We start from the raw sequence: 21,885 nt of genomic DNA, 5'->3' as shown, positions 1-21,885 counted from the left end.
TCTAGTTTCCTTCTCGTTATGTTTTAGTTGCAATCGATTGATTGAACATAGATCTATGTCCGGTTTATGAGGTTATTGTTTTTATTGCTTCTCATGTATGCATTTATGGTGTTTTTGATCCCTCGTAACCCAACAATGGCTGACCCTTAGCTTTCTTTCAGTTATAACAAGTCTCTAAGATATATCAATCACCTTCGAAGGATCCGTCGAAGATTAAATATTGCACTAACATAATATTTTATCGTTTTATTTATTTGTTCAAAAATTAATGTCTCCAAATGTTTTTTTTTTTTCAAAAATATGATGTATTCTTAAAAATGACCAATTATATAATAGGAAATTATACATAACATCCGAGAAAGATATATCTAAAGTAATTAATTTATAATTTTATTGAACAAGTTAACACTTAAAAGTTTGTAACAACCTTTTATTTAATAAACAAATATTAATATTATTAATAAAGTACTTATATAACAAAAGTTATAGAGAAAAAACAATTCCATCAATTTTCTAAACCGAATGTATATAATCTTATATGCAACAGAACATAAACAAAGTCAATGAACTAAGACCGTTGATTAAGGAGTAGTTCAGGGACTAAACCCGTAATTTATTAGATATAAATAACCTTTTTGCAAAGAGAATAAAAGTACAGGGGTTATTTATGCACATAAACATACAGCTTGGGGCCCAAGAGACGTCCGAAGTCGCATATATAATTCAAGCAGTGGTAAGCGGGGGCACATCAATTGTTACCCATCGGCCTTCTCGCCATCAAATTCTATCCGTTTCTAGGGTTAGGGTTTCCTTCATCCCCAAAATTTCCCAGGCTTTCTGAATTCCGGCCGATCAATACACCATGTCTTCATCATCTAAGGTCATTGTTTTGAAAAGTTCCGATGGAGAAACCTTCGAGGTTGAAGAAGCGGTGGCGTTGGAGTCACAGACGATTAAGCATATGATTGAAGATGACTGTGCCGACACTAGTATCCCTCTTCCCAACGTCACAAGCAAGATCCTGTCAAAGGTTATTGAGTACTGTAAGAAGCATGTGGAGACACCGAAGACCGACGATAAGGCAGCTGAGGACGATCTGAAATCGTTTGATGCCGAGTTTGTTAAAGTGGATCAGGGGACTCTATTCGATCTCATTTTGGTTCGCTTATCTCTACTTTCTCCTCGCATAATCTAATTGATTTATTTTGACAAAAACGATCGAGTTTATACGCGTTAAAAATCACGATTGATGTTGTTATTTCGCGATTGTGGTACGTGATCGGTGTCTAAAAAAATTGCGTGTTTATTCGACGAATTCGCGGATATTATTATCGGATTCCTCAAGTTTTGTGAATATTTTAGGTCATACTCTTTGATGCTTGTGTGGTAACATGCCTAGGTAACTAGGTTACTGATTAATGTTTTTTTCTGAAGATATCTAAACGTATTTGGATCATATATAGATATTTAGAGATGTTATTGTTGGTTCTTGTTATACATGACACCCTGAAAAGGATGTTAATAGTTAAAATTGAGGAAAGTGGTATTAACTAATACGGAGTAGTTATTTGATTTTTCTTTGTTAATATCAAAGTTCATATTAGATTGTAATCATGTATCACCAATTTTTTGGTCTTATTTTGTTTCCTTCCTCTTTTTTCAAGAAATCTTTGGTTGGAGTCTACTGAGTTTATAGTCTTTTTTGTTTGTGAATTGTTTTTTTTTTCAGGCTGCTAACTATCTGAACATAAAGAGCTTGTTGGATCTGACATGCCAAACAGTTGCAGACATGATAAAGGGAAAGACACCTGAAGAGATCCGCAAAACATTCAACATCAAGAATGATTTCACCCCTGAAGAAGAGGAAGAGGTTCGTAGAGAGAATGCATGGGCATTTGAGTAATAATTTTAATAATAATGAATGGTAGTAGTAAAAGTAGTATATAACGTTGGGTTGGGTTCTTTTTGCTTTTGTTTAGAAAAGATTCAGAACATCCTTAATGTGGTCTGTTTGAATTCTGCTGTTTTTCTTGTCTTATCTTTCTTTCTGCCACTTTGTTTGGAGGATATGAAACTTGGTTTCTTAATTTTTATGGTGGGATGCTTTTTCTTTCCATGGTTTTTGGTGTTGTGTTTAGGTTGCATTTTGTGGATAGGACAAAAGTTGCAATTTTTGTCACATCTATTCACACCTACACGTATGGTCATTGTCCTTTTAGCTACTACTTCACCATCTTTTCAATATCATTCTCTTCATGATGACAATGTATAAACAAACAAGGTGCAAGTTTTGATGAATGTAACATTAGATAACACAAACAAAAAAACTAAGGAAAAAAACAATGTTCGAAGTAGTTTAATGAAATTTGAAATTCTATATAAACAACACTAGACCATTGTATACTGACCTAATTCATACACACCCAAATGTGCAATTCAGTAAGAAGGTTGAAGGTGTTTTTGGTAGATACATACATATACTGGAAATCAGGAATAGCACTTTTAGCAACTAATACCTCATTCAAAATATCCTTCACTTCATGGAACCTTCATGGTTTGATGAAGACTTATAGACAAACAAGCTGCAACTTTTAATGAATTTCAGAATTGTTATAAATATTCTTAACCTATGTAAACAACACTAGACCATTGTGTACCAACCTAAATGTAAAGTGTAAAAACTAGGAGTTAAATTGTTTATAAAATTTGTGAAAATTTGAATTGTTCTACATAAAGGCATAATTTTGAAATTCCTTTTAAACTTTGTATAAACAACATAAACGAATTTAACAAGTTATTAAGCAATATATAATGTTCTTTCACCAGTCTAACACCAAAAAATTGTAAAAACTAATCAAAATATCAAGTTTCAAGTTTGTTTATATGAGTTTTCGAACTTTTCCTAGTAAAAGTAGAGTTCCAAAATTCGGTTTTAGCATATAAAAAAAAAATACAAGAGCACAAGTTTAGTAAGTTATTAAGCAATATATATAACATTTATACACAAAACTAATATTTAAAAAGTTAGGAAAAATCACATGTCACTAACTTTTAAATTCATTAAAAATTAAAGCTTGTTCAAACTAAATCCAAAACCAGATGAAACACAGAAAACAAAGTGAGCAATTTTACGTATTGTTACATATCAAAACAAGATTGAAAGCACATTTTAATCAGGCAAAGCAGTTCCTCTCTCAAGATTGTTCTTGATCTCAAGTGTATATCTTCCAAAAGCACGTTCAATCTTCTTATTAAAATGCTCATTTCTATCATTAATGGAGTCAATATCCTTCTCTTCATGAAACCTTCTTCTTCTACTAAATGTGTTCTTCTTCTCATCTCTATCCTTCAACTCCTTCACCATTCTTTCAATCTTATCCTCTGAAATTTTCGGTGCCTGTTCAAAAAAACACTTGTTATTACACCATTCTACTTTTAAAAAAATATCAAATTTATATCAATATTTCAAAGAAGAAAAGAAACTTACCTTTCCATATTGTAGACTTGAAGCTTCACGATAGAATTCTGGATCTGCTTCTTTCATTTTATTGTATTCTTCAAGATCAACATCCATTTTTTTAGTCCGTTTCTTGTATGCATCATATAAAGTTTTCTGATTAAACACTGTTGAGAAAGAAATAAAATAATAAATAATTAAATATTTTATATTTGTTTGTGAGTAATAAATGAAAAATGTGATTTTTTAGTTTTATATACCATCCCAGCCAGCTGGAGCAGGATCTTTCTCCCATTTTTTGTACTTTGTTTCTGCCATTTGTTGTGTATCTAACATGTAAGCTTTTGACATATCTAATCCATTTGAATCAAGAAGTTTTCCAATCTTTTTCTTCCTCTCTTCAATCCACTTCTGTTTAGAAATTCCTCTGGATTCTTGTGGAGCTTCCATTCTTTTCTTTTCTGCCACCATGGCAGTTTGATTGGCTTTCCTTGCTTCATTCTACATTTGCAAAAAAAAAAACAACAACATAATTATATAACCAAAAGAAAAAGAATGATAGAAAGTGTACTATGTTGTTGTATTTTGATTTTTGCATACCATCTTTAGCCTTAATTCGAATAATTTCTTTTGTTTCCCTGTAAGCTTAGTGAAGTCCACTTGGGGTTGATCATCAGGGGCATTGTTGTCATCATCACTTGGATTATCATCAGGGTCACTTTGGTCATTATCAGGAACCTTAGTTTGAACAGATGTTGGTTGAGCAGCTTGCAAGCCAGCTGAGTTCATTCATAGCAATTAGTCAAGAAATGTTAAGAAGAATTGAGCATTAAAAAAAAAAAGTAAAAAGAAAATATAGTCAAGAGAAAATTGCTAACCTGGTTCACTTATACTAGCAAGTTTCTTGGCTTCAGCAATAACTTTGTAGCAAAATTCACTACATTCATGGTATGGGTTTGAAGAATTTCTGCAATCTGGATGTAATGCTCTTTCCCCAGTCATATTTTTGACTATATGTTACTGCAGATGCTGAAAAAGAACAACATAAACCTTCAAGAAACTGTGTTTTCAGTAATGGAAAGAGAATAGAGAAATTATTTCAAGTTTGTTTACAACAAAGTTCATATTTTCTTCTCTCATTGGATCATAAAGCTATATCTATGCAATTATACCAAATATAAGAACATGTATAACAATAAGTAGACATTACATAACACTGTGCAATGCATATGAATTAAGAACTGATATTATAACCAAGAAACTAACATAATCACTTACTCAAAGGAACCAGAAACCTCACTCAACTGCCAGAAACAAATCCATGTTTACGTGGATAACACAAAAAAATCCAAAAAATTAGCGCAATCATAGGCAAATTGGACAACCGTCGCTTCACTATAAGCAACGAGTCAGCATAATCTTTAAGCTTACGAATACATAGGCAGTGGCTATTCTCGAAATTTAACCAAAAAAAAAAAGCCCTAAATAATAGTTTAGTAGAAACCCTAGATTAACATAATCGCAAAGTGTTTGTGCAAGACTCTAATTTGATATATAGATTTTGGCATAACGTAAACATATACCAAAATTTACATGCATTTATGTTATGAAATTTGGGAATCTAATGAAAATTACCTGCGAAGATCGATCCGATGAAGATGGAGAGACGCAAACCCTCGACGGGAGATATTTGTAGTTGTTTAAAGTAGCGAATCGAAGGGATTTATGTGATTGGTTCTTACGCGGACTCAGGGAAACTGAATCATTTTCAGGAATCAGGATTTATCTGGATGTATTAGGACCGGTATCGATAATTCCGGTTCAAGTTAGGGTTCATAAATTTCCTTCAATTCATATTTTATTTTTATTGCATTTGCAACAAAAACCTTAAGTTGAGTTTTTACATTTATTTTTATTTTACTAATTTTATCTAATTAATTTATTCAACTTTCTAGTATCTATCTTTTCCACCGATTTGCATTTTTTTTGTTCCCAGAGTTCAACTTAACAAGAGAAAGGAAAATAAATGGATGGAAATGAGAAAAAAATAAAAAAAATTGGTGTTTTCGAGTTTCATTAAAGGAAGAAAGTGGAGGGAAATGAAAAAATCACTTTCCCTCCTATTTTTTCTTCCGATTTGGGAAGATTTGAAAGGAAAGAAGAAAATGATTAATTTTTCTTCCACTTCTCTCCAACTCGGGACATGGGCGGATCCAATGAAGAGCCCGGGGTAGCCCGGGATACCCCTCAAAAAAATTTCGGTAGTGTAATTCTTTTTAGCAAAATTTCGTTTTATATAGTGTATATATATGTTTCCCTTCACTTATAAACCCAAACAAACATGTGGTCCGCTGGATAAGGCACTAGTATATTGAAGTAGAGGTCTAAGGATCAAACACATCGCCAAACACATGTAAATTTATTTTCCCAGCTATTCTATCCCATATCGCCAAACACATGTAAATTTAGCCAATTTCGTCTATTATATTAACCATGTTTCATTTGATATCTACTTTGATTTCCACATCTATTCAAGTATCAAAAGATACTTCAACTTCATGTTTATATAACATGGCTTTAGCTTATCTAAGGATTCGATTAAGATTTAGGTTTAAAACCAAAGTACCCAAAATAAAATTGGGCCATCCGAAATTTTTTTGGGATACCCCTTTACTTTGACCCTGGCTCCGCCACTGACTCGGGAACACAAAACAAAATTTTGTTTTTCTTTTATTTCTCTTCTTTTCTTTCGTGACTTTCTTTTCTCTTCTTTTCTTTTCTTTTGATAAACTCGGGAACGGTGTGTAAAGTAAATACCTTAGAAAAAACTTTTAGGTTTGCAAACAAAAAAATCGTTTTACCCAAACTAAATTCTTTTTAGTTACTTCAACATTTTTAGGCAAAGTATTTTATAATTTTTTGACAAAATTACAAAAATGGTCCCTATGGTTTGTCAAAAGTCACAAAGTCAGTCCCTGCTAATTTTTTTTGATGAACATGGTCCTTATGGTTTCCAAAACTTGCATCAATGGACCTTTTTGCTGATGCCGTTACTGTTCATCCGTTAGTGTAAGGGTATTTTGGTCTTTTCAAGTAGCAGGGACTGAGTTTGTGACTATGGGTAAACCATAGGGACCATTTATGTATTTTTTCTATATTTTTATGTTTATGAGTTTGTGACTTTTCCACCCATTTACTTTTTAAAATATCACTTTGAACTTTGAAAAATTTTACTTTTACCCCTCTATTTTCTAAATTTTCTTGTTTAACCCCGTATTATATATAATTTGTTTTTTATTAATAACTTTTGTTCGCTAACCTAAAAAAACTATTTTTACGTGTTTATTTTCATATATTTGTCGGTATAATTCAAGGTGATCAACGTTTCGACTATAATTTAGAACTTTCTTTCGTTATTTTTTTTAAAGTTACACGGTTTTTTTTTATAAAATTGTCGGTTTAAATTCGAGCTTATTTTTCGACGTAGTTTTTTTTTTAAACTTTATGTACGTTTCCTACGTATGAGACGGATCATATATACTAACTTTCGTTTGTTAATTTTAAAAAATATATTATATTCGAGATTGTCTATGTTTTGATGTATTTTTTATACATTTTGTGCTTAATTTTATATACATTCCTACGTATCATTCGGGTCATATATAATAAATTTCGTTTGTTAGCTTAAAAAAATGTAGTATATTCGAGTTTGTCTATGTTTCGACCTAACTTTTGTTTCATGTTTTTTACGTATCAATATAGATTCGAGTTCGTCTATATTTCGACGTAATTTTTTTTTTATGTTTCATGCTTATTTTTATGTACGTGTTTTTTTAATTCATGTTTTTTACGTCGAAATGCAACTTTTATGACTATAATCACCAAAATTCAACTTACAAAATTCAAGCTTATAATTACGCTTTTATCTATTATATGTAAACAAACTTATACGCAGGAACATATATAAAATAAGCACCAAAACATAAAAAATAAAGAAAAAGAAAAACTCAAATTTATATCAGCACGTGCATAAAAATAAGTAAAAATTTTTTAAGTTAACGAACGAAAGTTTAAACAATAAAAAATATATAATATGTGACCCTAGTCATAAGTAGGAAACGTACAGAAAATAAAGCACGAAAACGTTAAAAAAAATATGTTTCGCAAAACGTTTTGGTGCTTATTTTATGTATGTTTCTACGTATAAGTTTGTTCACATATAATAGATAAAAGCGTAATTATAAGCTTGAATTTTGTAAGTTGAATTTTGGTGATTATAGTCATAAAAGTTGCATTTCGACGTAAAAAACATGAATGAAAAAAACACGTACATAAAAATAAGCATGAAACATAAAAAAAAATTACGTCGAAATATAGACGAACTCGAATCTATATTGATACGTAAAAAACATGAAACAAAAGTTAGGTCGAAACATAGATAAACTCGAATATACTACATTTTTTTAAGCTAACAAACGAAAGTTATTATATATGACCCGAATGATACGTAGGAATGTATATAAAATTAAGCACAAAATGTATAAAAAATACATCAAAACATAGACAATTTCGAATATAATATATTTTTTAAAATTAACAAACGAAAGTTATTATACATGACCCGTCTCATACGTAGGAAACGTACATAAAATTTAAAAAAAAAAACTACGTTGAAAAATAAGCTCGAATTTAAACGACAATTTTATAAAAAAAAAAAAAAAAACGTGTAACTTTAAATAAAATAACGAAAGAAAGTTCTAAATTATAGTCGAAACGTTGATCACCTTGAATTATACCGACAAATATATGAAAATAAACACGTAAAAATAGTTTTTTTAGGTTAGTTTTTTTTAGGAAGCGTACATAAAGTTCAAAAAAAAACTACGTTGAAAAATAAGCTCGAATTTAAACCGACAATTTTATAAAAAAAACCGTGTAACTTTAAAAAAAATAACGAAAGAAAGTTCTCAATTATAGTCGAAACGTTGATCACCTTGAATTATACCGACAAATATATGAAAATAAACACGTAAAAATAGTTTTTTTAGGTTAGCGAACAAAATTTATTAATAAAAAACAAATTATATATAATACGGGGTTAAACACGAAAATTTAGAAAATAGAGGGGTGAAAGTAAAATTTTTCAAAGTTCAAAGTGAAGGGTTCAAAGTGATATTTTAAAAAGTAAATGGGTGGAAAAGTCACAAACTCATAAACATAAAATATAGAAAAAAAATACATAAATGGTCCCTATGGTTTACCCATAGTTACAAACCCAGTCTCTGCTACTTGAAAAGACCAAAATACCCTTATACTAACAGATGAACAGTAACGGCGTCAGCAAAAAGGGCCATTGATGCAAGTTTTGGAAACCACAGGGACCATGTTCGTCAAAAAAAAATTAGCAGGGACTGACTCTATGACTTTTGGCAAACCATAGGGACTATTTATGTAATTTTGTCTAATTTTTTTTATCAGGATCATGTTGATCAGACATCTTTGTTGATGTGAAATATAATGATAACATTTTATTTAAAAAATATATATATACAAAGAATGGTGAAAAAGAGGCACAAACTCAAGACCTCTCCAATGAAAAATACGTGCACCTGCGCTAGTGAACTAAACATTTTTTTTTTTTTGTGTAAATAACGCTACCTTAATTTCACTCTAGCAATTCACAAGAAATAACAATCTACTTATGATTTCGTTCATTTAAACGCCAAATTATAGGAAAAAATAAATAATGACCACATACTAACGATATTTTAATGGACATACCAACTTGTTATTTGTTATCTAAAATAAATAAAAATAAACATTGGCTATCACTATTGTGTTATATTGTCTAAAATCGGTTGTTTAATACATTTTTGTAAGATATTTAGCAGACATAGCTTTCATCTTTAAAGTTTAAACATCTTAAATGGGTATAAAAGTTTATATACTTTTAATTTGTTAATCTTCTAATTGTTAAATAGATAGATTGATTTATTCCAAGCAAATATCTATACAGTTAGAACAAAACAAATAAACATAAGAAATATTTGTATATGTATTATATTTGGTAAAGGAGATTTATCATCAAGAAAGGAAAAATAAAAAAACCAACAACATTTGTTATGCATTGAACAGGAGACTAGCATCAATGAGACATAATATTTTTTATATCATCAAAAAAACAAAACAATCACATCATCAAAACAATAAAAAGATTATCCGCTTTCAGTATTTATACTTGAATACATGTCTCCATATAAAAAAAAAAAAAACGATTATCTTTTACAAATTTATCGTCACAAAAAAAGATAACAAAACCAACAATACACAAAAGACTTGTGTGTCCTATTCAGAAAGACAAAACAAGATCATATTAAATCAGTTATGCAAAAGACGTAAATACCCTTTTCCTCGCACTCAAAATAACCCTAGAAAAATAAGTGTCCACTCTAGTATAATAATATTACTTGGCATGGAAGTACATGATATTTAACGCCGTATTTTCAACATCCTCTTTTCCGATTCTACCCTCAAACCAATCCTCAATAATTGGGCTTCCATTCAACATACCATTTGGCCATCTATCAACCAACCGAAAACCAAAACAAGAAGCAGCCGAAAGTATACACCCTTCATCAACTCTCCGAAAAACATGACACAATATGAGCACTCCATCAATTGAAATCAACTCTTTTGCAGTTTTAAACAATGGCATAATTGCTTCCACAACATATGTCACATCCGTACCAATAACAACATCAAAACCCTTTTCGCCACTCACTTTTTTCACGGATTCTATATGCTCTTCGTTACCCCATTCTAGTTTCTTGATTTTTAGCTTTGAAATTAAAGATTCTTCAAGATTCGAAGTGACGTTTTCTTGAAGAAGCTCGAGGGTTTTGTTGTCCCCGTCTGTGGGGACAACAAGACGGGCGGTTCTGGCGGCGATCATGGAACAGATCCCGCCAGAACCAGACCCGAGTTCTAATATTGTTTTCTCGGAAACAATATTTTGGTTTGAGGCAAGAATGGAGGCCATGAGTTGCGCGGATTCCCATAACATTAAGCCCGTTGATTTGCATGTGTGTTGGAATTCTTTTGAAAGTAGTTTGATTTTAAAGTTCCAATCTCGTAACTTGTACTCCGTAATCTATTACAAAAATAAATAAATTAACAACATACTTTCATTTATTTGTGTTGTAAGTTGAAACTTTGAAACATGTTGCTTTGTAATTGGATCACATTGCTATAATTGGGTGGATTTTTTAAACCCTAACCTCATCCTTTGGTGAAGAAATCCCAAACATTTCAAAAGCAAATCCTTCAGAAATATCGATATCAAATCCCTCTTCAGTCTCCTTTGAAATTTTAGGGATTTTGTCATCTAAACGAAAGGCAGCTTGGACCCAACGCCTAACAATAATAAATGATTTTTTTCTTCATTTATATATGAATAAAAAATTTAATTAAATAAAACTATAAACTTTTTAATATTATTATATTACTTACCGATTCATTACTATCTCACGTGAACGATTTTCTACTTGCTTGCAACACAAACCGCATTCTTCGATTTGGAACCCGTTTTCTTGAAACAAATTTGTCAAGAATTCCTCAGAAAAATAGAATGCACGCTGAAACATAAGATGCAATAAAAAAAAAGTTATAAGAACAACAAAAGGTACAAGACTAAAAATCAAAAGGGTAAAATAGTAAAAAGCACTTGTACTTTTACCATTTCCACCGATTTAGTAAACATTATGCATGTTTTGACTATTTAAAGAGCAATCACAAATAATACAATTGTGTATTTTTTTAAAATTATTATTTTTGGATTTTCCACTTACAGTTCCATCACCTCTGACAAAAAAATTCTCACTGATTTTCTGATCCTTAGAAATAAGCCTTTCCTGCCAATAAAACAGCATGATATTAAAATAAATTTAGGGTTAACTGCAAGAAATAACAGCTTACTTTTCTCTAATAGTCAATTATTATTATTATTAAATTAAAAATTAAATAAAAAAAGTCTTACAGAAACAGTGAAAGGAGTAAAAGAAAAATGCTAACCTGAGCAAGATCTCCTGTAGCATAATCACGGAATAAGACATAAGCATTTGGCTGGATATAAGAATTATTTAAAATTTTAGGTCATTGAACTTTATTATAAATTTTTAATAAAAGCCAAAGCATTTCCATAGGTTTTGTATTTTACCCTATAAAAAATAAAAAAAACATGAAATTTATATTATTACCTTTATAATCTTTTTGATGTTTTTCAATACCAGAGGCATCTTCTCAGGTGATACTGCGGATAAGACAAATATCTGCTTAAGAAGTCAGTCAATCACTTTAATGATATTAATGACATGTACAAATTACAAAAAACACATTTTTACAAGTTACCCAATTTTATTAAAGACCAAAATATTCTTAAAACACACACACACACACAAGATACTTTCACCATTTTAACAAGTTAGTCATCGGATTACTTTTTTATGACTATTATTATAATAATTGTTCAGTGGCTAAATCGATAAAATGGTGAAAGTATGTGATCAAAATCGGGTAACATTGACAATTTAAAAACATCAAGAAACTGCTTTTGTACTTATTATAAACTTTACATGATAAAATCTTGCAATACCATTGTTACAATATCAACAGAAGATGGAGGTATATGTTTGACCAAGTCTTCACTAGTCAAATCACATGCAAATGCATTTATCTTTTCTTTTTTAAAGTCTTTATGTGCCTGTAGCAATTAAGCATATGAAACATCATGCAAAAGGGTAACAAAATTTATAAAATATATTTTATATAATATATTTTTACCTTAACTAACTCAACTGCACGAGGTGAAAAGTCACAAGCATGAATAAATATACCAGGGTAGGTAGCAGCTAAAGGAAAGATAGTGTTTCCAGCACCACATCCAACCTATAAATCATTAAAACATGAGTTGAGATTGTAAATATATTTATTAAAACCATTTTTGTAAAAAGAAAATATAGCAATGAAATTATTTATACCTCAAGAATAACCTTTTCCTCTGCTTCCTGAAATAGCAAGAGATGTTTCAGACTAATGAAATTGAGATGCTTACATTTTCTTCAAAAGTTGAAATCTGAATTTATAATAAGTGGTAAGTAAATACTTTGTAAACTCACAGAGAAAAAGTGGCCCCATTCTTTATCCAAGTAATGTCTATCCTTGAAAAACTGATGAAAAAAAAAGGTTACAGTATTAAGTTCTAGAAGAATCTAACAGCAACCATTGAAGGTATATGAAGGTTTGTATTCAAGGGTAAAAAGGGAAAGAAAAACTAACCCGATCTTGATGACGTTTGTAGAAGACATCCCAATATTTCTTAGCATCCCTTTCATATTTTTCTGTGAAATACACTTCAAAATTTAGCTTGTTTCTTTCTGACTTAATAATAACTTTTTACAAGTTTGCCCTTGTTTATTTTTTCCTTCCATTTGTCCACATGTGTTGTATTTTCTCAAATGATAATTAAATATAGTTTATCCAGAAAAATACCTTTCCAAAAAGTGGTGACTTCATTATTTGGTGTAGAATATATTTGTATCTTTGGCTTTTGCCCAATACTCTCTGATGCATCAGATGCCATTCACAAATCACTGTTATAAAAAAGATATTCAGAATGAATTTTTATAATATATTAAAATCATAACAATATATATATTTGTGTCATTTAAAATTACCTAATTAAAAATAGGTTATGTTGCAACTTTTCATGATAAAATGAAGAAAAAAACAACACTATCTGGCTAAGTAATGAAAAGTTAAGTTAACAAAATGGAAGGAATAAACGAGCCATTCCATTCCATCGGACAAAACAAACAGAGATTTTCACTCCGGTGGAATGAACGATTCCATTCCTTCTCCAATTAGGAACAATGAAATTCCAAAATAAATGTTTTACACCTTAATTGACATATACATTACTTCTTGTTGATTTTACTTCAATGGAATACCATGTATTTGTAACCAAAGATTATTGAGCTTTCATTTTGAAACCTGTTTCCCAAGCTACAAAAATTGGTATAAGAACAAAAACTTTAAAATTAAATCTTTCATCTTTTTCATTGTTTATCATTTGGAATCATGATCTTTTATGAATTGGGTTGCATAAGATAAGATTGAACTTTTCCAACCAAGAATTAGGAGAACCAAAGTATGCATGCAATATGGGAAAGCTTGAAGTTGAACTGTGAAACTCTTTATATTTTCTTCTGTTTACTTGCTGTGTTTTTTAATAAACAAAATTATTTGTTCAATATATTGTAACTTTAGTTTCTTCATATATACAAAAGATAGTTGTAATTTATCAAACTCCCGATCAAAATCATATGTGGAGGGAGCGAGACTTAACAAGAAATTTTAGGAAGAAGAAATTATCCATCAAAATCAAATCTGCTTTCATAAAAACTCATAATTTAACCAAATTAAAACGAAATAAAAATCTATTATAAAAGTATGGGGTTTCTTCTATCACTTCCGTAGCATGGGCAAAAGGGGCTGTGAAGCGAAATATCATCATTCTATGTCATATTTACTAGAAAACGAGTTCATCACAGCATCCCATAAACAAATCGGTGAAGCAACGGATATAGTAACAACCATAGTCGATCAATTGGGAGATAAATCAATAAGGAAAACATCCTCTAAGTGGCTGGAAATTTCAGAAATTTGTGTGTGCTATGAAACGGAAACATCATATGAATGAGCTTAAATCATAATGAATAACAAAAATCAATCATACGCAATTTGGGGTTTCAGAAAACTTACGTTGTTGGACTGCTCGAACTAGACCTGGATGTTGTGATTGATTCAAGGGTTTTAGGAAGGCTTAGGTTTTTTAATACCCCATATTAACTTGCTTTCTTGTTACACGTTGCACCCCCGTACTTCATGAGCATCGCAGTCATTTTAAATTTACTTTGTTAACTTCTTTTTAATACCATTTGGCATTTGGCCATTTTAACTTGTTTTCTTTTGGTAAATATCTTTTTAAAATAAACTATTTTGTTTAAAAAAAGTCTAGATTTTATATAAAAAAAAAAAAACACATTGTCGTTTTATAGAATTTTATTGTTTAAAATATTAAATATAAAAATTTAAATTTACTAAAAACTAAAAGTATCAAAAATGGAGACCAATAATATAAAAAACACACTATTTGATGAGTTAAAACTTAAAATGTTATTAATAGAGTTCCAGGTTTTGATATGTATTTCAAGTTATGGCTTTGAATTTATCTGGTTCTCTAATTTTTCTTTTTGGTATCAATTTTCTTTTCCTGCAAATATTATGATGCATTTGGGTTGTGGTGGTGATGGAAAATTCGATGAAGAAATAGTGAGTTATGGTATTGGTTCGTCGGAGTTGAAGGTCCGAAAAAAAAGAAATGGATGGTGAAGATGTCGATGTCATTAAAAATGGAAAGAAAATATAAGTTGAAAAGGATGAGAAATGGGATGGGGACTGTAGGACCCAGATTGAATTTCTCAAATGCGGTTTCAAGTTTAAAGTGATGAGATACAAATATGTGTGGTCCATTAATTTTTTTTTTTGTATAAAAAAATAAATACATAAATAAGAAAATTAATTAAAAAACAAATACTCAATAAAAAGAATTACTCTAACAAAAAAAAATTAAAAAAAATCAACTATAATAAATTATTATTCCAATAAAACAATATTTATTAATATAATAATATTATATATTAAAAATAATATTTATTAATATATAATACTTCAATAAAATAAAAAAGAATGTATGCAAAAATGGTCCTTATGGTATGGTAAAAGACAAAACTACGAAAATGGTCTCTGAGGGTAAAATTGTCATTTTAAAAAAGTTAACAGCTAACCAATTAAACTTAACGGATGAATGACCAAAACCACAATAAAACTTGTTGAAAAGGACCACATCTACAACTTTTCAAACGTTTTGACCATAACCACATAAAATAAGAAACCACGGGGACCATTTTTGCAATTTTGTCTAAAAAAATAAGTTAGGGACCAAACGTGCAAATTACCCCAAACCACAGGGACCATTCGTGTAATTTAGGTAATGTTTGATTTTGATCTAACTGAGTCAGGTCAGACAAAAATGTCTGACTCGCTCAACTCTATATGGTTGATATGCTTGAGTTTTGCATCTGATTGGGTCCCCAATGTCTTACTCGCTCATCACAAAAAAACTTGCTGACTGAGAAAGTGTGAAATTGATTCCACCGTTACCCTTGAACCAACACCACCCTCACATCCTCATTTTTCATAACCATCAATTTAATCCCTGGAAATGAAAAAAGAAACACGAACAGAGGCAGTAAACGAGGTGGTCCGGTGGAGTATTAGCAAAAAGAAACACGAAAGGGCCAAAAGGGAAAGAAGGGTGGAGCAGATTGGGACCGGTGATGGCAGATCGGTCGATGGGGGCTGCTCCGACAACTCCTCTTGATTCTTCCAACAAAACACGAAGAAGAAGAGGCTATTGCCTCTTTTATCTTGCCGGAAATTTAGGGGTAAGAGGTTGTTGCCTCTTTGATGTCGCTGGAAAAAGAAAACAAGCACCACCAAGGAAATGGACGTTTTATGTTTGGGTATATGGCTTGCCTCTTTGACTCTATGAGGGCAACTAGGCAAAGAAGAAGAAAAAGAAAAAGAAAAAGAAAAAGAAAGAAAATAAATAGTAAGAAAGAGAAATAAAAGAAGAAGCAAATACGTGTACACGATTTTTTGGATATCAATTTAAGAAATAAGAAGGAAAATAAACAAAAGGTGTATACATTATTATTATTATTATTATTATTGTTATTATTATTATATAAAGCATAAGGGTAAAATGATCATTTTGTATTAGTCAGCATATTCAGTTAGACGTACAATCAAACAGCATGGTCGCTTCCTCGGTCAGAATTTATTACTCAAACAGACATTTCTCAGTCAGGACTTTCTCAATCAACAACTATCATACGATCCCTTACTCTTACCTTTTCGGTTTTCAAATATGGGTAATGGTCATATGTAAACACTTTCAAAAAGTTCGTCACTTGGAGATATACAAAAAAAAAAAATAGTTACCCAGATGTGAACAAACCGAAAAGTTAATTATCTTAATAAGTCAATTTCCCTTCTTCCTAAAACATTTTCTTCCTAACGTTAAACGGTCCCTTAGCATATTGTTAGTTTAGATTTTGTTAAGCCACATAAGCATTTGTTAAAAAATCTTAACATTTTAGTAAAAGTTGGGGAGTGATGGTGAAACCATTTAGATAGAGTTGATTTTTGAAAAAAAAAAAACAAAAAGGGAAAAAAAATTAAGGCCAGCCAATCATAGCCCACATTTCTTCCTTCTCTCTCCTCTCTCTTCTCGTCGGCAGGGTAACGAGGCTTGCTTAGCGTCTTCCTTAGTGCATGCTAAGGAGTCGTGTTTGGCGAGCTTAACACTCCTTAGAGAGTGGACTTAGCGTCTCCACTCCACATAGCCTAATGAATACGACTATATATGGATTCCCTGCTTTCCAATTGGATTTCCCCGATATATAAGGATAAGGAGAAGGGGTGAGATCTCACGGCCAACCTTTTATGTTTTGGGCAGAATTTGAATACGATTCAGTAATGCATAATGTGTCCTCTTTCACAACAAATTAGTTCATTAGGTAATTGTCATAATGAACGTGAATGTACACATTAACCATGATTTCAAGTAATAAATTAGTGAAATATGATTAGTTTGTCATAAAATAACCTAAAATAGTCATACAACAATTTGAAGTGGACCAAACTAATAAATTTGAATGTCAAAAAAGCGATCCTCATATTTAAATCATAAATCCGACAATTTTCTCTCCATTTTATATTTTACTTTCAAGCTATCTCATCCCTATATTTTTGTATTTAGGAGCCGAGGAAAATGGCACAACAAGAACACTGATAATTTTTTTGTTTGTGCAACCAAAAGATTTATAGTTTAGCGATATCAGGTGTTGTTGAAGGATGTTTCTCGACAATGTTGAATTTATTTCTTTATGCATATAAAAGTTGTTTTTTTTTTTATTTTCTCAAATATGGTCGGGAAGAAAAAGAACATGTTTTGTTTTTTAAATGTTTTGCCACATTGTCGCATTGTTGACTTGTTTAAGACTTTAGGTTTAAAATTTTTGATTCAAATGTAGTTTATATGTATTTATATTGTTGTATTTTTATACATTTGCTTAAATGTATTGTGTAGTGGCGGACGCAGACCACTTCAATAGTGATGGCACCAAGGTTGTAGAACTCGTTACTCGGTACCTGTTCGACCGACTACCGAGTAGCGAGTACTCGGGAGTACACGTGAGTACTCGGAGAGTACTCGGATTCGGTAATTCATGTAGAAATATTTTTAGGGAAATAATATATGTCAAAATCATAAGTTGATTGAAATATATAACAAAATTAGATACATGCGAATACACAAAAATTGAAAAAAACACATAATGGTCTAACTTCGTGAATATATATTTGTATATATGTAGTAATAATCGCATGTGTGTGTGTGTTAAATAATAAATCATTAAGTATATTATATATATTTATCACCAAGTTGACCGAGTTTTTACAACATTGCTCAGTTCAGTAAGTGATCGATCGGGGAGTACCCGGGATTCGGTAACTCGCCTTTGTAAGGGGTCGAGTAGCGAGTACTCGGAGGAGTAATCGGCCAACTCGGCGAGTTTTACAACACTGGATGACACCCAATTTTTTTTTGAGCAAATATAAAATAGTAGTGGTACTCGTATGCAAAGAGGTTGCGTCTAATAGAAAAAATAAATTGCACTAACGAACTGAATCAGAGTGGTGGCCCGAAACCTCCCGGACTCCACATACATCCGCCCCTGGTATTGTGTATGCATGTATCTTTTTGTAAAATAGAACCATATTTAAATAGAGTAAATTACATGAATGGTCCCTATGGTTTAGGGTAATTTGCACGTTTGGTCTCTAACTTATATTTTTAATTCGGAAGGTCCCTATTGTTTGTTTTTGTTATGCGATTGGTCCTTGTCTTAACTAAAAACACTATTTTTCCCTTGATTTTTTAATTTATTTAAATAAACACACCCTAACCCCACCCCTTCACCTTACCTTACCTATCCCGCTATTTTTTCTCTATTTAAATAATAGCTTTTTTAGGTAAGACATGAACCAAGCGCGTAACAAAAACAAACAGTAGGGACCAAACGCGTAACAAAAACAAAAAATAAGGACCTTCTGAGTTAAAAAAATAAGTTAGAGACCAAACATGCAAATTACCCTAAACCATAGGGATCATGCATGTAATTTACTTATTTAAATATTCATATTATCAAAGTTTTGCATTCATAGTTATATCTTTGCTTTTGTTTAAAATAAATATTAAATGCTTGAAATGTATTATAAACTAATACCAGCACGTACACATAGTAAATATGTAGTTAAATTTTTGACAAATACATGTTAAAAATAAGCCTGTTATTAAGATTATTTATAGAATTATTATTATTATACTAAGTTAGATATATAAAATTACTATTTTTTTCTTAACTATATTAGTATATTATAACATAACATCAATGTCAATCAATTGCATGTATATGTAGCGTGACTTGTGTATATGAATAAAACCAAAATACGGTTTGTGATTTAGTATTACTTTTAACGTTACGATTAATTATTTTAAAAATTACATATTTTTCTAAATTTGACAATGATTATTATTTAAAATATGAATCATTGTATTTAAGTATTATTATTGTTATTTAAAAAAAACATATATGGAAAATTTCTAATTATATCAAAAATAATTTTAACATATTTTTTAGTTAATTTGGTATGCCAATTTAGATTTTATTATCAAAACCAATAAAATTGGTATCAATATATTTGTTAGCCAATATTTTTGGTTGGTAATAGCATACGAATTGAGTGGTCATGATACGGTAATGGTTTAAATTTTTTAATATCATAGTTGTACGGTACCACTCAATTCGTTATATATATATATATATATATATATATATATATATATATATATATATATATATATATATATATATATATATATATATATATATATATAACCCGTGGTAACCACGGTTATAAAATTAATTAAATTTTTATAGTAAAAATTTATAATTATTAATCAGTTATTTTAATTAAGTCAATCAAAATAAATTAGTAATTAAGAGATATATCAAAATTTTAAAGTTCTTATGACTTCAAATTTAACATATAATTAATAAATGTAAATTTGAATTTTGAAATGAGTTACCTAATATATCTACATTACATAATATTAATGAGGAGTTGTATTAAAGTGATATTTGGAAAAATGATATTAAAACTATTCATTTATTAGAATATATATATATATATATATATATATATATATATATATATATATACACACACACACACACACACACACACTAGCTGTATACCCGCGCAAAGCGGCGATGACAAATAAGTTGTTTTGACAATTAGTTCATTCGACGAATAATTTCTTTTCTACAATTAGTTTCCTTTTCGGAAACATGACATATTACAAAAAACACATTGTATGTTATTTTGGAAAATAGATTCCTTATAGGTTTTGGATTTTCAATTTTTGGTTTTAGGTTAAGAATTTAACCAAAATTAGCGGTATAGTTGTTAGAGGTGTGATTCTAGATGGGAGTTCATTAGAGCATCATGCTTTCATTACTTTCCATTACAACAATGTATTTTATAAAAGATTTAGGTGATGGTATAACATATTTGCACCAGACCCACATCGATTTAATAGTAAAAGACCTTAGGCAAGAATTTGTAACATTGCTATTATAGCTTACATAGAAAGAATGTAAATATGTAGTATTTCAAGTATTTACATGTAAGTGTCTTGCTATTATGGGTACAAATAAGGTACATTGCTTATATTGAAAAAAAAAAAAGTAAAGTACATTGCCATTTTCCTATAATTTGTTCACATAATAAACATCACAAGATTTAGAATACCTAGATCTTGGGATCAATGAACACGAACATCCACAACAATGACTAACCAACAACATATTTACCTCGTTTGAAGTTAAAAAAAATGTGAAAGATGGAAAAACTTTACGACATTTGAGAGCATACACGTATTACAGAACTTACTTAACATATTACAAATAGAACAAACAAAGGCTAACTAGCCAACCTTTACAAGTTCAAAAAACCACGAAATATTTTACCACCAAGGGCATCCATCAGTACCCTCCCCATGAGTTAAGTGAATTGCACCTCCAACCCCTTTGACTTCTCTTTGGCAGCCTTGTTTCCAACAACATGTTTATTGTAACTTGAGTTATTAATATAAACCACTCCCTTTTAAGCCTGGAGAGATTAAAACCATTAGAGAATCAGGTACCTCCATATAAGCCCAAAGTTACATGCAATTGATGATCTATGTATTCCACCATCGCCTCTCCATAACTCTTGGAATGTGTCACCATTCTTCCCATGTTTCAAGAAAAACCGAAATCACAATCATGAAATAAAAACACACAAAAATCGAGAAAAATGATAACATCCTCTAATTTTCAAAACCAAAAGAACTTTCTTTACGCTTTAAAAATCATGATGCTTCATTTGCGAAAAATCCCAATATATAAAAATCTTTTGAGTACAAGATTGTCTCGAATAAAATCCTAAGGATGTCATAATCAATATAGATACATAAGTTACATCGTAAAGACCTAATGGTCTTGAACACCATTACATACTTTCTCTTAATCACTCAACATCTTAATCAAGATCCAAAAGCTTAATCCTTGATACATGTGATGCATACAAACTGAGTAGTTCAGTTTGGGAAACCTGGTGAGATACATTTCAATCCCACAATTTTATGATATATATCTTAATCCTACAAAATCAAGTGTTACTAAAAAAATATATAGATATATTTCCGACTTGGATATTTATAAAACGTCATACCTATGACCACCCCTCCCAATCGATCCTCACAGATCCTAGTCTACGATTATCAGGAAGATAAATCGTTTAAAAGAAAGGGCTTGACTACACCGCTTATAGCTTTCTTGGCTAGTGAAAGTCATAAAAGGCACTTGTGTCATCAAATTATTTGATGAATATGGTATCCCAGTTCATCTACGTCTGTGGGTTATGAACCCACACTAGCAACATAATTCATAAGACTGTACAGAATGATCAAGTGTTGTCATCTTACATTGGGGAGGAAGGCAGCCCAAGTGGCTGTTTGGTTTGAGGGATGTGTGAGTTGGGAGTTCGGTAAACTTCCCAACATGTGAATCGTATCCTCTTGGTGCTTGATAGCAGGATTTGAGGAAACAAGTTCGGGTTCCAGTCATGAATTGAGTTCA

The 21,885-nt window shown here is 30.6% G+C and overlaps 3 protein-coding genes across 3 annotated transcripts; 1 reads left to right on the top strand and 2 right to left on the bottom strand.

Annotated features, from left to right (window-relative positions):
• Positions 1 to 736: 736 nt before the first annotated feature.
• LOC145102430 (SKP1-like protein 1A) lies at positions 737 to 2,114 on the top strand. The gene is made up of 2 exons (XM_079039825.1): positions 737 to 1,159; positions 1,730 to 2,114. Exons 1-2 carry the CDS (start codon positions 863 to 865, stop codon positions 1,901 to 1,903), a joined length of 471 nt encoding a protein of 156 aa, XP_078895951.1. The 5' UTR covers positions 737 to 862; the 3' UTR covers positions 1,904 to 2,114.
• A 925-nt stretch (positions 2,115 to 3,039) lies between these two features.
• LOC145102429 (GCIP-interacting family protein) lies at positions 3,040 to 5,295 on the bottom strand. Its single transcript, XM_079039824.1, has 6 exons — positions 5,093 to 5,295; positions 4,336 to 4,486; positions 4,058 to 4,236; positions 3,718 to 3,958; positions 3,488 to 3,624; positions 3,040 to 3,397 (listed from the first exon to the last, which is right to left on the bottom strand). Exons 2-6 carry the CDS (start codon positions 4,457 to 4,459, stop codon positions 3,170 to 3,172), a joined length of 909 nt encoding a protein of 302 aa, XP_078895950.1. The 5' UTR covers positions 4,460 to 4,486; positions 5,093 to 5,295; the 3' UTR covers positions 3,040 to 3,169.
• A 4,357-nt stretch (positions 5,296 to 9,652) lies between these two features.
• Positions 9,653 to 14,405, bottom strand: LOC145102428 (S-adenosyl-L-methionine-dependent methyltransferases superfamily protein). The gene is made up of 13 exons (XM_079039822.1): positions 14,276 to 14,405; positions 13,004 to 13,104; positions 12,791 to 12,852; positions 12,631 to 12,681; positions 12,493 to 12,519; positions 12,296 to 12,400; positions 12,108 to 12,215; positions 11,713 to 11,784; positions 11,528 to 11,578; positions 11,305 to 11,367; positions 10,967 to 11,091; positions 10,735 to 10,870; positions 9,653 to 10,607 (listed from the first exon to the last, which is right to left on the bottom strand). The coding sequence occupies exons 2-13, from the start codon at positions 13,092 to 13,094 to the stop codon at positions 9,921 to 9,923; spliced, it is 1,578 nt and encodes a 525-aa protein (XP_078895948.1). The 5' UTR covers positions 13,095 to 13,104; positions 14,276 to 14,405; the 3' UTR covers positions 9,653 to 9,920.
• Between the last annotated feature and the right edge of the window lie 7,480 nt (positions 14,406 to 21,885).

This window comes from Lactuca serriola, chromosome 4 (genome assembly GCF_051521515.1).
Source record: "Lactuca serriola cultivar US96UC23 chromosome 4, Lser_US96UC23_V15, whole genome shotgun sequence".
NCBI lineage: Eukaryota > Viridiplantae > Streptophyta > Magnoliopsida > Asterales > Asteraceae > Lactuca > Lactuca serriola.
This window is presented reverse-complemented; position numbering and strand designations above follow the sequence as displayed.